Source organism: Crinia signifera, chromosome 2 (genome assembly GCF_055691185.1).
Source record: "Crinia signifera chromosome 2, ASM5569118v1, whole genome shotgun sequence".
In the NCBI taxonomy this organism is placed as follows: domain Eukaryota; kingdom Metazoa; phylum Chordata; class Amphibia; order Anura; family Myobatrachidae; genus Crinia; species Crinia signifera.
The window spans coordinates 21850748-21867955 of NC_139218.1; the positions used below are offsets into that span (position 1 = coordinate 21850748).

Sequence of the window (17208 nt, forward strand, 5' to 3'; positions counted from 1 at the left end):
TTAAAGCCAATGTTTCTGATTTGTTTAATACAGTTTAGTATAAAGTATTGCCATAGGCCTTTTTATCATATTTACAATAAAATAATTGCGCGATATACAAAATATTTACAAATAAAAATGACAGGAGTGCAAAACAGCACATGCCCACCCCAGTCAGCACCTTATAGAGGAATACACCTTCCCTACAGGTGTACATTGGGCCTTATTCTAGTTCACTCTTAGGGGCAAATTCCTTCTCAGATGGACAAAACCATGTGCACTGCAGGTGGGGCAGATGTAACAGGTGCAGATAGAATTAGATTTGAGCGAGTTATTTTGTTTCTGTGCAGGGAAAATACTGACTGCTTTATTTTTACACTGCAATATAGATCTCGCTTTGAATAAAATCCCCACCCAAATCTAATTCTCTCTGCACATGTTACATCTGCCCCACCTGCAGTGCACATGGTTTTGTCCATTTGAGAAGGAATTTGCCCCTAAGAGTGAACTAGAATAAGGCCCATTGTATGCTGCCATCACTTATCTACAACTATGGGGTTGATTCAGGTTAGTTTGCAAAAGCAAACTCCCTTTTTGATAGACAAATCCATGCTGCACTGCAGGTGAGGAAGATGTAACATGTGCAGAGAGAGTTAGATTTAGGTGAGTAATTTTGTTTCTGTGCAGTATAAATATACTGGTTGCTTTATTTGTACACTGCAATTTAGATTTCTGTTTGAACACACCCCACCCAAATCTAACTCTCTCTGCACATGTTACATCTTCCCCACCTGCAGTGCAGCATGCTTTTGCCCATTAGAGAGAGATTTTGCTTTTGCGATCCAACCTGAATTATGCCCAATATTAGCCGAAGAGGTTTAACCTTTCTGGAAATTACCCCGTAACCCAATTCATATGGCAAACGTTCCAGGTGGGTAGGTGATGGGGTTGTGCGCTGGCACCTTCTCAGCACACTGAACACAGTGCAAGAAAGAGTGGCACGGTGCCATTAGATACCCGGCATGCCGGAACTTAGGCAAATGGACCTTCCAAGGTTCAATATCATTTTCACTTTTTCTGTCTTGCGTTTTTGTACTGCGACAAAAATATATATATTTGTTTCCGTTACTTCCATGTAGAGCTTTCCTTCCATAAATATGTTTATTGTCACATTGGGTCCGATTCAGACCTCATCGCACTGCCTCAAATTCGAACGCCCAGAGTTCCGTGAAGATGGCGCTCTGCTAGTGTGAAATCCCACCTTGCGAATCAATGTCAATGGATGTGTACGGCTACTCATCCGTTCTTCGCAGCTGTGCGAGTATTTTGAAATCCCATCGTAACAGTCTCACCGTCGAATGATTTTTACACTGGGCACAAGTCTTCGCAGGCGCCATGTAACCCTGGACTTAGTCAGCGGTGCGATGAAACAGACATATCCAGCCTGGAGCTGACGTCACACACCCTCCCCTAACATGCCTAGCGGTTTCCCAGACACTCGCAGCGTTTTATTTCCGGCTTTTCTTAGCACTCCCACTAAATGTCCGGTTTCCACCCCCAGACGCCTACTTCCTGTCGATCACCTTACGAAGGCAGGATGGCCTTGCGCATGCGTACTGTGAACCATAGGCAGGCGCTGTGCGAATCCAGGCCTAAATCGGATCTACAACTCTATCGATCTGGTTTGTAATCTGACATATGGAACCGTTTCACTTGCAGATAGGCGTCAGAAAATGCATTTTTCAAGAATACGGAAGCGCTCAGGGGTGATAATCCAGGACTCCTGCACCCGCGGGTCATGTGAGATGTTCCTCAGTGTGATAACGGTGTAGCTAATGTCATGTCAAAGAGGTCACGTAGGTAATATCTTGTGCCGATGCCATAAATGTCTTCTTAAAACAGAAGGTCTTCCCAATCCTTCCAGCGCAGTTCCCCATAACCTCCGTCACTGCCTGTCTGCCTGAGTAGCTGACGTATATGATGGATCCTCTTCCATGTTGTTTCCAGTGTCTTTTTCTTCAACGCTTTGATAATGGCGGAAATAGTTACAGAAGTCCATCTCATCGTAGTCCTCGTCCTCTTCAGATTCCGAATCGTCCTTATAGAAGTCAATGGTGGCTTGTACGGGGAAACTGGCGAGAACGGTCTTCCCCATCTGCTACAGATATTTCTCCTTCTTGGATTGGGGCATGTACAGCCTGTTCAATGCAGAGAGAGAACAATTTAAAAATATATATCAATTCCATCAGTAAATTCAATTTCAATGACATCTACGTTACTGACCCAGAGAGATAAAGTACTAGCCAATCAGCTCCTGTTCAAATGCAGCCTGTAATGTGGCAGTTAGGGGCTGATTGGCTGGTACTTTGGGATGTATGTGCTAACGGGTCTATGTATTGAAGAAACAAGTGCAGGGTGTGTGGTGTGGGACCCGCAGGAGTCCATACCTGCACTCATTATCTATATGCCCAACAGTGGCGTAACTAAGTTTTGGGCGCCCCCCCCGCCGCCACCCCGCCAAGCACCCCCAATCCCCCGCCGCCCATGCAAACCCCCCCCCCAATCCCCCGCCACCCCTGCAAACCCCCCCCCCCCCCCCAATCCCCCCCGCCCCCATACAGCAGACAGTTTCAGAGAACTGTGTGCTATATGGGGGCGGCCATTTTGTGGTGGTCCTCAGCAGAAGAACGGAGCCGCCGGGACCAGCGAGATAGGTAAGTCTGCGGGGGATTGGGGGGCGGGGGGTATCTATAGCACCGCAGCCCCCGGCGCCCCCACATGCACAGCACCCCCCCCCCCCCCCCCGGCGGGGGCTGCGGTGCTATAGTTACGCCGCTGATGCCCAAGATATATCCAGAATGCAATATAGGCACAGGCCAATGGGGTGATTCAGGTTGGTTTGCAAAAGCAAACTCCTTCTTTAATATACAAAACTGCTGCACTGCAGGTGGGGAGATGTAAAATGTGCAGAGAGAGTTAGATGTGGGGGAGTTATTTTGTTTCTGTGCAGGGTAAATACTGACTGATATCTATATTACTGTGTAAGAATAAAGCAGTTTGAACACACCCCACCCAAATCTAACTCTCTCTCTGCACATGTTACATCTGCCCCACCTACAGTGCAGCATGGTTTTGTCCATTAAAGGAGTTTGCTTTTGCAAACCAACCCGAATCATTTATATATGACATTTATACAGTATCTGGGGGTGCTAGGCGCGACCTCGAACAGGTCAGCAAGATCTTCTAATAGCTCAATGAAGTATAAATCTTTGATCTTCAGATTGGCGCTCTGCGCAGACCTAAAACATAACAATAACATTTTTATCAACCTTTTTCCTTTGTGTGTTAATAACGGGTCATCGGTCCACATTTCAAAGGATTTCACGTCGCACCTGGTGAAGGCAGCCATTTTGTGGGCAGAGCCGAAGTTTACATGACAGCCAAACTGAGAACTAGCTTATGCCCACACAATGCCAACTTCCACTGTGTGTGGGCGACATCACAATTTACTATCGGTGCATTGATTCACGCGGCTTTGTGTATCGACAAATACACGCACGTGTAGGGTCACTGTGCTATAGCCTTTGGCACCTATCACAGTCGCTGACTCGCTCGCACAGGGGGGGGGGGGGGGGGTTGGCAAATGCAGGCAGGTCAAAGCCTGCATGGGGTGGGCCCCTGAATGGGGTATGGATAATATGGTATGATAGTCACTAGTTCGACATAGGTCAAGGTGGACATGGGGTTTGTCACTGTTTTTTTACCCTAATGTGGACACCGTTGACATGGACACAGGATAAAGGGCACCGCCGCACTCACCATGTTTGGGCTCGGCACGCTATTTTATTTTCCCACCTAGTGGACGGGTCAAAAAACAGTGAAAAACCCCATGTCGACCTAGCCCGTGCCGACCTTGTCCCATATCAACCCTTCATCATGTCGAACTAATGACCACATCCCCCTGAATGTTATAGGACATCAGCGCCCGACCCATTCTCGGACATTTACGAGCCAAATAAAACAAGTGGAATGATGTTGCGGCTGTACGCCCGCACAGAAGGGAGGTCTGAACGTGCACATCCATTTGCATGCCGCTGCGTTTATTCGCGGGCGATGTTAGCGAAAGACCACTGCTAAGCGATCAAACCTGAATCAGGCCCAATATCTAATAGTCCCAGGACCTACAGGAGCAGAAGACGTGTCACTCACCTAGGGCGCTCACATGTTTTCTCAGGTTCGCCTACGAGGATCGGCCACAGCAAATAGGTTTTCAATAACTTGCAGTTCTGTATCACCTCTTCATTTGTATGAGAAAACCAGAAGCCGACTGGGTCGACTGTGAAAAAAGAAACATATTCATATAAACACACAGTTGTGCTCATAAGTTTACATACCCCAGCTGAATTTGTGATTTTCTGGCCATTTGTCAGAGAATTTGAATGATAACCCAGAAGCCATTTATTGTCAAACAACTGTGTTTACTCTTTTTAAATCAGAATGACAAGAGAAACTACCCAAATGACCCTGATCAAAAGTGTTCATACCCTGGAAATTTTGGCCTGATAACATGCACACAAGTTGACACAAACGGGTTTGAATGGCTACTAAAAGGTAACCATCCTCACATGTGATCTGTTCGCTTGTAATCAGTGTGTGTATAAAAGGTCAGCGAGTTTCTGGTCTCCTGAAAGACCCTTGCATCTTTCATCCAGTGCTGCACTGACGTGTCTGGTGTCATGGGGAAAGCAAAAGAATTGTCAAAGGATCTGCGGGAAAAGGTAACTGAATGGTCTAAAACAGGAAAGGGATATAAAAAGATATCCAAGCAATTCAGAATGCCAATCAGCAGTGTTCAAACTCTAATTAATAAGTAGAAAATGATGGATTCTGTGGAAACCAAATCATGTCAGGTAGACCAAAAAAAAAAATTCAGCCACAACTGCCAGGAAAATTGTTCGGGATGCAAAGAAAAATACACAAATAACTTCATCTGAAATACAGATTCTCTGAAAGAAAGTGGTGTGGTTGTTTCAAGATGCACAATAAGGAGGCATTTGAAGAAAATTGGGCTGCACGGTCATGTCGCCAGTAGAAAGATGTTAAAGGGGGCAATACACGGTATTAAGAACTGGGGTATGTAAACTTTTGATTAGGGCCATTTGGGTAGTTTCTGTTGTCATTATGATTTAAAAAGAGTAAACACAGTTATGTGACAATAAATGGCTTCACCCAACCACTAACCACGAGTGAAAGAAAATTGTGAGTTATCATTCATATTCACTGACAAATGGCCAGAAAAATAACAAATTCTGCTTGCTGGGCAACGGACAATTAGGATTCTAAACTGAAAGGGGAAAATGAGCCTCAGGTCCGGCTAGTGGGCCTGTACAGACATTATACCAGGTCCTGTAGTTATATACCCTATTCTGTACAGAAAATACATTGTTCCTCTATCAGATTTAGCACACAGTAACAGTGAGGCTATGGCGAAGAGGAGACAATGTATTAGCATCGCAGGGACACTGGGTTCATCCAGGTATTGGCTTGTATAGCGGTGAAATCCTAGAAGCATTGGAAAATAGACACCTAGTATAGGTCAACATGGGTAAGCTCAACAGGGTTGAAGGTCAACACACTAGGTCGGCAATGGGAAGGTCAAAAGGCCAACATGAGTTTTTTTCACGTTCGATTTCTTCCCGAATGTTAACACAGGGAGCAAATATACGGTTATTAGTTTATACGCTATTAAGGTCGACATCTGAATAGGTCAACACAAGCATTGCATGCCCTGGCATACACTACGGTGTGGTGGGAGAATACCATAGTGTGCAGAGGGTAGTGAAGCATGGCGAGCGCAGCGGTACACTTAGACAGTGTGTCAAAGTCGAACTTTGATGCCAACATGTCAATTGTGTTGTGTGTGTGTGTGTCACTTGCGTTGGCAGCCTCCTTCCTTGGGACACGATGTGCATAACACATACATGCAGCCATGACAGTTTGGGCCTCAGACACAAAACGTTTGGGACTAGAAGTATTTGGGATATTTCATAACATCCGCCAGCCAATCACAACGCATTACCATGGAGCTCTTTAAAAATGTGACAGTTGGTCAACTGGTCTGGAAACTATGACAGTTATGTGCTGCCACTCACGAAGCGGGGATACTACGGGGTATCGGCTCCGAAGGGGTAAAAAAGTTCCGCTTAGCAAACATGTGCCCGATTTTTAGCACATCGACTAATTTTATAGAATATACTAATAAACGCTAACGAGAAGCAGATTAGTCGCCATAGGCAACGGCTCTACTTTTTAGAACCTTCAAAACATTTCCCTGAATCTTCTCAATATTTGGACACTCGCTATAGTGTAACTGTACGGGGTCTGACAAATGGCAGTTATTTGAAGGGACCGACACGCCCACTTTTCGACGCTCAAATTCCGGCTGTCGAGCAGAGCGAAAACGGGCAGGATTCAGACGGACGTTCCGACAGTCAGAATCCTGGATCTCATACCGCTATTTATCTCTACAAATAAATAGACCAATGTATTTCTGCGGCCTGCAACATTCAATTAATGACATACAAAACCCCCGTCACTTTAGAAAGGAGATCGGGTGCGATAGAACAATTAAACCCCACCCATAGTGGTTGGTCTTATCTGGACTATGTTGAAGATTCCCCTCCAACACCAGCCTTTATTAAAGCTACCCAACTTTTTAGATCTTACCTTTTTTAATATAATCAACAACAGTAGAACGTTCGTGCGCTGTGTGCCCCTGAAACAGAGAAGCAGGCAGACAATTATAACAGCAGGAGCTAAAAGTAGTCTACAAACCCCAGTATTCATCAATGCCAGTAATACAGACTCTGACATACAGAACAGGGAAGCGTAAAACCACCGCGTAATGACTAAACATTACACATTTTAAAAACAGAATTAGCGTCAATAAATACGCATTAACTAAAAAAGTCATTTTTGTTGGAGAGACATCCAAAACATATCAGCATTAAGTGAGGCCATGCTAAGGTTCTAACCCATTGTAACCTTCGGATATTAAGAATATAAAACCAGGTCACCTTCGGAAACCGTGACAGCAATTAAGTGACTGTAATCAATTAAATAGATAACAAAAATACAAATGAATGTGTCTACTCACCCATCTACATTCGGTCACCCTACCACGAGTAGTGCTCACGCAAAACTCGGTAGTCCTCTCAGTCACCATAGGCATGGCTAAAAGGGTCAGACAAATAAATAAGTGGTGGTAGTATAAGGAACACATAGCAGCATATGGTCACATGAGCTGCTCCTCCAGTGCATACTGGGCAGTCAGCCATTTTGCTGTAGCCACAATGTACAGTTCCTCTACTCAGTGTGGAGAGGCATTCGGACAAAATTGAATGAGTGACGAATTGCTGATAAACAGACAATGCAACCACTGGCTTAAGGGCCCGACACACACACAGGGCGACTTGCAGGCATTTTCTGAGCGATTTTACGAAATCACTCAGAAAATGCATGTAAATCAATGTGTGTATAGCCCACACAGCGATTTACATGCGTGCACCCCCGCCGTTTCTGAATCTGCCCTGTCAGTAAATTCAGTGCAGTCGCTGAGATGCTCCTGCTCATTTCCCGCATGTGTGGCGCAGGGGATAAGCAGGGCCATCTGAGCGACTGTCACTGAAGCGTTGGAGCGCACAGGACTGAGCCGGTCAGAACCGTGAGATCGGGACCCCGCTGCCACCAAGATGGGGATGTGACGTGCAATTTGCCGGGGCAACAGGAGCGGCGCTCGTCCCTCTCCTGCTAGATGAAGTTGGATATAATCGTCGGACCACGGCAATTGCTACGGCACCTAGCCAGAACAGTAAGGCGAAGTACGTGAGAGCGGGGGTTGCTGCACGTGGGGATGGACCCAGGCCTGGTTGGGGGAAGGGTATCCGTGTCACAATTACCGTGTACCTGTGCTACTATCCCAGCAGGAAGAGTGTGAGCGCGGCTTCTTCTCGTGTGTTGCCGAGAGCATCGGGCCTTCATTCTGTGTGTTATTATTGTCTATAGTGTACAAGTGTTTGTGTGTCACTAGTAGGGATGCCCACTATTTACTTACATTTGCGGAGGTTGCTGAGTGGGCGGCCGGGCTGATTGGGTGGCCGGCAGCCAGGTATGCTGAGTGGGCGGGAGGGAGGGCTGCTGGCTGGGTTGTCGCCAGGTTGATAGGCGGGGTGGCTGGTACCCGGGAATGCTGGCTGGGCGGGGGGACAGCTGAGGCGGGCTGTGCCCTGCGCAGCGAGACCTCTGACCTAGTCACGCTGCGCAGGCCGCACGCCGGGTATGGGAGAAGCCGGGCAGCGTCTGAGCGATTGCTCAAACGCTGCCTGTCTAATCCCAAAAATCCCGGGATTGGAAACTCCAATCCAGGGATTGAAATCCCAGCGTATTGGGGACCAAATCCCGGGATTGGCCACCCTAGTCACTAGTGTCTGAGCTCACAAAGATTCCACATTGTGCTTTGGGGGTTTAGGTTAAATGTTCCTTATTCCTACCATTACGGATCTCTTCTTTTGTATGCAGAGGGATAGGAGCTCTGGAAACATACATATTTTATGTGGTGCATAGGAAATTACTGGTAGCCAATACCATATATCAACCATATATCATTTAGTATCAAGTCAGGGTCCAACTCCAGTCACACAAAAACTAAGGTGTTGGATTTTAGGAAGGCTGACTTTGCAAAAATGGGGAGATGTTTAAGCGACTCATTAGCGGATTGGACGAACTTGAAAGGAGTGCAGGAGAGGTGGAGAAAATTAAAAAGTGCAATACTAAAGGCAACGGACCTTTGTATCAAAAGGGTTAAGAAAAGTACCAGGAAAAGGAAGCCAGTGTGGTTTACAAAAGAGGTATCAACTAGTGTAAAAGCAAAAAAGATGGCCTTTAGGACATACAAGCAGACTCAAAATAATAATGACAAAGAAGTGTATCTTGCCAGACGCAAAGAGGCTAAGAAAGTGATCAGGCGTGCCAAGGCACAAGCTGAGGAGAAAATGGCTCAGTCGGTAGATAAAGGAAACAAAACTTTTTTTAAGTATATAAATGAAAGGAGAAAATCAAATGGAGGAATAATAAGACTGCGGACAGACACTGAGAATTTGGTGGAGGGAGACAAGGCAATTGCAGATCAGCTAAATAATTACTTTTGCTCTGTATTCACTATAGAAGGAGAAGGGAAGGGACCACAGTTAAGTTGCAAGGACATTTATAAAAATAAGGTAGATGGAGGTACATTTACTAGGGAGAAAGTCCTAACAGAACTTTCAAGACTGAAAGTGGATAAATCAATGGGGCCAGACGGAGTGCATCCAAGGATACTAAAAGAACTAAAAGATGTGTTGGTAGCGCCATTAACAGATTTATTCAACCAGTCACTAGATACAGGTGCAGTTCCAGAGGACTGGAGAAAAGCAAATGTAGTTCCACTGCACAAAAGCGGAAGCAAAGAAGAAGCAAGTAACTACAGACCAGTGAGCCTTACATCAGTAGTAGGGAAAATAATGGAAACACTATTAAAAGAAAGAATAGTGGAATATCTTAAATTAAACAACTTACAGGATCCAAAACAGCATGGTTTTACTGCAGGGAGATCATGCCAAACAAGTCTCATTGACTTTTTTGACTCCGTGACCAAAATACTAGATGAAGGGGGGGCTGTAGATGTGGCATATCTAGACTTTAGTAAGGCATTTGACACTGTCCCACATCGCAGGCTGCTAAATAAACTTGAAAGTGTGGGATTGGATTATAAAACAATTAAATGGATAAGAACCTGGTTGCAGGATAGGAAACAGACAGTTGTCGTAAATGGAGTGCATTCTATGGAGGGACATGTTACCAGTGGAGTACCCCAGGGATCTGTACTTGGACCAGTGCTCTTTAATATCTTTGTCAGTGACATTGCAAATGGTATTGAAGGGAAAGTATGCCTTTTTGCAGATGATACAAAGATATGCAACAGAGTAGACACACCAGGAGGGGTAAATCAAATGACTGATGATCTAAGTAAACTTGAGAATTGGTCAAGAGAATGGCAACTACAGTTTAATGCTAAAAAATGCAAAATTATGCACTTGGGACTCAAAAACCCAAAGGCTCAATATAGTATCAAGGGTACTATAATGGAAACTACTGAGGAGGAAAGAGATCTAGGAGTCACTATTTCAAGTGACTTAAAGGCAGGGAGGCAATGTAACAAAGCAATGAGGAAGGCTAGTCAGATGCTTGGTTGCATAGGGAGAGGAATCAGTAGCAGAAAAAAAGACGTAATAATGCCACTTTATAGGTCATTGGTACGACCTCATCTGGAATACTGTGTCCAGTTCTGGAGGCCATATCTTCAGAAGGATATAAATACATTGGAGAGTGTACAAAGAAGGGCAACTAAAATGGTTCATGGCCTACATCACAAAACTTACCTGGATAGACTAAAAGATCTTAACATGTATAGTTTGGAGCAGAGAAGGGAAAGGGGGGACATGATAGAAATCTTCAAATATATCAAGGGTTTTAACATAGTACAGGTGGGAAATTTTCTTCAAAGGAAAACAAGTAATAAAACACGAGGACATGCACTGAAACTGGAGGGAGGTAGGTTCAGGGGAAATGTTAGAAAGAATTACTTCACAGAAAGGGTAGTGGATAAGTGGAATAGCCTCCCATCAGAGGTGGTAGAGGCTAAGACAGTAGAACAATTTAAACATGCTTGGGATAGGCATATGAATATCCTTACAAAGAAATAAGGATTAAAAAGGGTTGAGTTTACCTGAAGGGTAAAAAAGGGGCAGACTAGATGGGCCAAATGGTTCTTATCTGCCGTCAAATTCTATGTTTCTATGTTTCATATAACAGTGGTTCCCAAACTGTGCGCCGTGGCTCCCTGGGGTGCCTCGGGACACATGCAGGGGTGCCCTGGGTTGGTGGTCCAGGACCAACTCAAATTATTAATGGTTAATTATTTATAAGCAAAACCAGTGCTGGTGGCTGCCAATCATAAAATGTGTACAAATAGAAGCAATTCCTGCCCTTTTCCACATAACTGACCCTAAGAATCGCATATAAATCCAATCTAATTAAAATAAATTTGGCCTAGGGGTTCCGCAAAAAAAAATCTTATACTCTAGGGTGCCGTGATTAAAAAAAGATTGGGAACCCCTGCCATATAACATTTTTGTGATGAAGTGCAGTTTTTTACGTCACTTTCTGTGACAGATTTGAAATCTCCCGTTATGTATCTCTGACACAGATCTCTCTGTGTGTGGCTCATTATCTGAGAGAGAGACATCTCCCATGCTAAATCTCCCGTTATGTATCTCAGCGTATGTAGGGCCCTTTAGAAAGCGGTCATTTTGACCTAGAACAATGGTTTATTATGCATATGCACAGAAGTTCGGCAATGATTCCTTAAGTCCCCAAGAATACTACATGGCCTAGTCAGTATCCATTCAGCAAATGCACTAATTGATAATAGCAACAATATCATTAAAAGTGAGAAGCACGCACCTAATGCCCTATTATGACACATGTACGGTGATAAAGATTCCTGAATACTGAAGCTAGTGTTCATTCTAGCACCCGCTATCTTTGAAAACACATGCACTTCCTCTTCCCTGCCTGGGGTGTCGCGGTCTGCTGTAGTGCTTCTAGCACAGTGTGGTCTGTCTATGAGCACTGATATGCAAACCAGACCTGTGCTAGAAACACCACAGCAGACAGCGACACCCCAGGCAGGGAAGACAAACTGCATGGGTTTTCAAAGATAGCGGGTTCAAGAATGAACACTCGAACATATCTGTGGAACTACCCTGTCAGGTTCCTTATATGTAGCTTTCACATCACATAAAACATTTTGAAAAACTGTAATTTTAAATGGTATTTTAAACGGGTCTAGTGTTCATATTGCAGCAGATTACCATTTAAAAATACAGTTTAAGTACCATTCACATCACCAGTCAAGCCGTTTAAACTCTGAACACATTTCTACCCACAGCTTATTTCCTGGTTCAGGGAAGGGACACAAGACAAGGGACAGCCTATCACAGTGCTCTAACCTTTATTTTTTACTAAATACCATTTCAGTGCCATTCAGACAGCACAAAAAACGGCTCTGAATTGGCTTTAAAACGGGTAGGACTCTGCTTTTTAAACGTGTTGAAATACCAGTTAACTTTAAATGGTATTTCAACTATGACACTTTCACACTGCAGCCTTAAACGTTTTAAAGGGCAAAAAAATGGCAATATACCGTTTTAAAAGTGTGATGTGAAAGCTACATAAGTGTAATACTGAAGCAACATTGTATCTGATATATTACAGATTATTGTCATATCAATACAAACATCAGTACTTAATGTATAAATGAAAGCTATGACCTAAATTGGAACCACTGGTGTAATAAACTAACTGTGATGTGCTGATTTGAGTCATATTCGTCACACTACACGGCTCAAGCTGACCAATACTCAGTGATTAACTGACATAAAACAACATTATTTATCATTTGAACACAGACCAAATTGCATTGTTTTGTCTGTAGTATTTATTTATAGCCATACACACAGATCCGGTCCTTGACATCAGATAGCGTGAGCAGATTCAGATTTATTAAGCTTGGAAAAGAGATAAACTGGAGATAATGCGGATAAAAGGTAAAAGGAGATAAAGCACCAGCCAATCAACTCCCAACTGTCTTTTTCAAACACAGCTGATTGGCTGGTGCTTTATCTCCTTTTACCTTTTCTCCGCTTTATCTCCAGTTTATCTCTTCTCCAAGCTTAATAAATCTGCCCCTCTGTCTCCCTAATACTGAATAGGCTACATAGCCATAATTATTAAAGGGATATACACACAGAAGCTCACATTGGTCAATGAGACCATACTCAAGGGAAGAGACACGTTGGGACACCGCATGTGCATTTTAACATGCACTGGATTCACTTTGTCTTTGTTTTATGTAGTTAGCCGTATTTCGCAGCATTTTAACATGAACCTAATAAAAAGGTACATTTTAGAGAATCTGTTTTTTTCTCTTTTGAAGCACCACAAAGCGTCAAACCTTATCCTGTCCCCCTTGTTACTACTTACCATTTGTCCATGGTAGCACACCTCTGTAAGCTTTATTGATATCATACCCATTACCTATACCCTCATGCTGATATAACTCAATATACCTCTATGGACTTGTGCGACTGACCTCCAAAACCTCATCTGCTAGGCAGACTGCAAGCCAGATTCAAGGGCCGAGGGTAATAGGTCATACCGCTCACATCACCATTCACTCCCGCACACCTCTATTTATGGCCATGTTCTTCGAATACCCTCCCAACTCTCCTGCCTCTGTACTCTCTATATGAGTTACATACGGGCTTGTCGACAAGCAGTACAGAGCCCCCCCATACATAGGGCCAGATGCACTAAGCTTCAAAAGGGATAAAATGGAGAGTGATAAACAACCAACCAGTCAGCTCCTGACTGACATTTTTCAAACAGTCTGTGACATGGCAGGTAGGAGCTGATTGGCTGGCTGTTTATCACTCTCCATTTTATCCCTTTTGAAGCTTAGTGCATCTGGCCCGTAGTCCCTAGAGGTCACAGCCGATCCCCCTTGAGCCACCCGGGAGCTTACAAGTGTTTGCAGGGAGGGTCTGTGACATCACCGCCGGCCTTGATCAGCCGGATTCTGTGGCAGATGACCGGTACGGTCAGACTTGTTCACATTTGTACAGACTGGAAAAACCATTACATAGTAACCGGCAGAGGGTTCCATACATTTACTGCCCTGACTGTAAAAAAGCCTTTCCTTCTAATGGTAGGGAATTCTCTCTCCACCAGCCTGAGTGCATGCCCACATGTCCTAGTCTCCGACCACAAAGTATAGAGGGTGTCTGACAGTTCATTATATTGCCCCCTGATTTGTACATGTTAAGCATGTCCGCCCTTCAACGTCTCTTTTCCAGTGTAAACATTCCTAATTTGACTAATCTGTCCTCGCAGCATAAATACCCCATTCCTTTTATACCCCTTTTACACCAAAAACACTGGGTCGCACCCGGGTTTTTGATCCCCGCTTCAAGCCGGGTGCGACCCGGCGTTTGCTCCCTTTTACACCGGTAATCTGCTGGGCTGACCCCAGCCCCCGTGCACCCCCCAGCCCTTGTCCGGGAGGTGAATGGATGCAGCACACAGGCATCCATTCACCTCCTCCGCTGCCACGGCTGCTGTCAGCAGAGTGTAGCAGACAGCAGCGGAGGCTGTGTGTGCCCCCCCGCCCAACCTGCGGACGCTGCGGTCCGCAGGTTGGACGTCCCCCATTCATGTAAACGGGAGCCAGGTTGGATGACCCGGCGTACCCGTTTACATCGCCCTCTACCCAGGTCCTAGCCGTGTTCTACCAAGGTCAGGACCTGGGTAGAAGTCCCGTGTAAAGGGGCACTGTGTGACCCATTTACACCGCAGCTGACCCGGGTCTGACACGCCGATGACCCAGGTTTTTGCGGAGGTGTAAAAGGGGTATTATTAGCTTAGCTTCCCCTTCTCTGGACTTTCTCCAGTTTTATAATGTTCTTTATGTGATGTGGGGCCCAGAACTGTACTCGAAATCCAAGAGGAGGTGACTAGTAGAGTGGTATAATTACATTGGCATCCCAAGTTTCCATGCCCCTTTTTTACAGACCCGTTTACCTTGTTGGCTGACCCTTGTGGCCTGATTCAGACCTTTTTTGCTGCAAATATACGCAGCCTAGCAAACGCGGCCCGTGCCGATTGAACGACACCCCCCCCCCCCCAATTCGGCCCACTACGAGCTGGTCTGAATCGGCCCCAATGGTTTGTGAATTGCGTATGGCTTTGCAGGAGGATAGTGATCCATGCACAATGTTACACGGGGGGAGGGTTTTTCGTTTGAGCGGCGGCTATCTACTCAGTCACCTGTAACTTTTCACATGAGCGATCAGCTTTGAATCAGGCCCAATGTACTAAACTACTATCTCTGTATGGATTACCAGCAAACCCTGTTACTTTGCTTATTTGTATTTTTTGAAGGAATGCACAGGTTTTTGCCATCAGCCGACGTACCTGTGAGAGAATGCCGACACCGTTGTAATATTCAATAAAGAACTTCAACCTTGTCGGCAATTAGAACTTTAAATCAACACACTTTACCACAGAATTATGCCACGGACATGCCGACAATCACTACTTCCCTTTTTATGAAACCAAGTTTTAGCTTCTTCCAGATTTATTAAAAGCGCCGTGCAGTAACAGACGTTACATAAGAAGAATTCCCTACATATGGTATAAGCAAAATAAGGGGTGTAAGGAGTCCATTTTATGGGTTTCCAAGGGAGGAAGAGAGAAAGAAACTCTGTGTAAGGAGTCCACCCTGGGCCTTCCATCGCTACAGCCAGGTCTGGTTTTCTGTAGAGCCCTTATATTCCAAAACATATGGAGCAAAGGTCAGCGCAGCAGGGGGCTGGAACTACCGGCATAGGTGTGGCGGTGTGGAAACGTGAGTGCTATATAACAGCCCCTCTATACAATGCCCATATTTCCAGCACTGAAAAAAGTGGGGGACTTGGCTACAATGATGCAAATCACATAATTGCCCCAGCCACTTATCCTCCAAATGTGGGGGCTGTTGGGGTGAGTGCACAGTAGCAAACGGTGTGTGTGTAAGCAGACTCTGGGGGACTTTCTTTGCTGAGGGTGCTGCCCGATTTCCGGAACCTTGCGAGTAAGCAATCTGAACTCTGACCCTAACACACTAACCAAACCCTTAACCCCAATAACGGCACCCTAAAAGGGGCAGATTAAAGAGGTAATTTGGTTCCAAACTGCCATCACTTTCTATGTTTCAATGTAAATTCCTAATATCTCTCCTGGCTACAGAGTGATACTTCCTCTATAACTAGAACTATATACTGCGGATGGAATGTTGAGACCTGCAGCATCGTGCCGCTCCACAAGAACCCCACAGCGCCGCCCCACGAGAACCCCCACAGCGCCACACCACGAGAACCCCCACAGCGCCACCCCACGAGAACCCCACAGCGCCACCCCACGAGAACCCACAGTATTGCTGCTTTTACGTGTAATAGTACAAACCAACCTTATTGGCCATCAGAACAATATAAAGTTTCCTAAGAAGAACAGAAGAGATTGCCACATCCCCAGGAGCAGCCCTATGGGATATACAGCTGTTGTAGTGACTATCAGACTGTATATAGTGTATTCAGAGCCTACTATTGCTGCCCTACCATATTAGGCATGTACACCATGATACCTAACCCTCATTGCCGCAATCCTCCGAACCCCCTCCTGCCTCCCATGAGACTCACCTGAAAAAAGGCGCAACACCAGACAGTCCCACTTCCTCTGGTGTAAACACTTGCAGCTCCCCCGGACGGGCAAGTAATGTGCGCGGCGAGCGCAAAGTGATGACGCTAGAATGGGCCGCACACACACAGGGCAATGGGCCGGGCTTACACGGCTCCTGCGCTTTCCCAGCGGTGACGAGCTACTGGGACGCAATGCGTTCCACGCCGGCCGGCGCCACCTAGTGGTGATAAGGGAGAACAGCACCCAGTCCCTTCCAGGAAGAGGCATGGCGGCTGTTGCTGGTGAGTGTGCAGGATGTGTAGCATTGGTATCTCTGCTGGGATCTGGCTGTGACTGGCCTCCTGCCTGTGTGGTTATCACTGTCTGCCAGCTCCTGCCTGGACCCTGTGACTATTCCCTGTACGGCCGTGACCCTTTCCTTGCACCCTGACCCTTTTCTCTGTGGGGGTTATTAGGTGTGTACACACTATTAGATCATACCCTCCAACATGACCCATTCCATTAGGTACAAAATGCTCTGTTCCTGGACTTCCCTGCCAGCGGCAGATGCAGAGGTGAGCCTGCAGCACAGTCCAATATTCAAACAGGGGAGTTTGAAGAAACTCAGGGAGCCCGAGGTGTGCTCCCACCACCACCAGTGCTGTGCCTAAACACGTGCAAAGGGGGCAGCCGTACGAACGTGTGGCCCTCTCCCAAAGGAGAAAGGCCCCATGGTTCCCCTAACCCCCCTCAACCATAAGGCCAAGGAAGGGAAAAAAGGGATCGGTGGGTCCTCTTCGCCGAAGCTTAGAGAGACCCGCTTTTCCTCCACCCCCGGAAGGGTTTCGGACGGTGGGT

The 17208-nt window shown here is 45.7% G+C and overlaps 1 protein-coding gene and 1 long non-coding RNA gene across 2 annotated transcripts in view; one reads left to right on the plus strand and one right to left on the minus strand.

The window, feature by feature from the left end:
* Nucleotides 1-16653, minus strand: LOC146059472 (uncharacterized). Its single transcript, XM_083171725.1, has 5 exons — nucleotides 16371-16653; nucleotides 7136-7212; nucleotides 6706-6754; nucleotides 4189-4315; nucleotides 1-2177 (listed from the first exon to the last, which is right to left on the minus strand). Exons 1-5 carry the CDS (start codon nucleotides 16636-16638, stop codon nucleotides 2138-2140), a joined length of 561 nt encoding a protein of 186 aa, XP_083027851.1. The 5' UTR covers nucleotides 16639-16653; the 3' UTR covers nucleotides 1-2137.
* The window catches only part of LOC146059473 (uncharacterized), a 24547-nt gene continuing 23850 nt past the window's right edge, over nucleotides 16512-17208 (plus strand). Inside the window, exon 1 of the long non-coding RNA XR_014470249.1 lies at nucleotides 16512-16652. This is a non-coding gene — a long non-coding RNA (uncharacterized LOC146059473). The remainder of the gene's footprint in view (nucleotides 16653-17208) is intronic.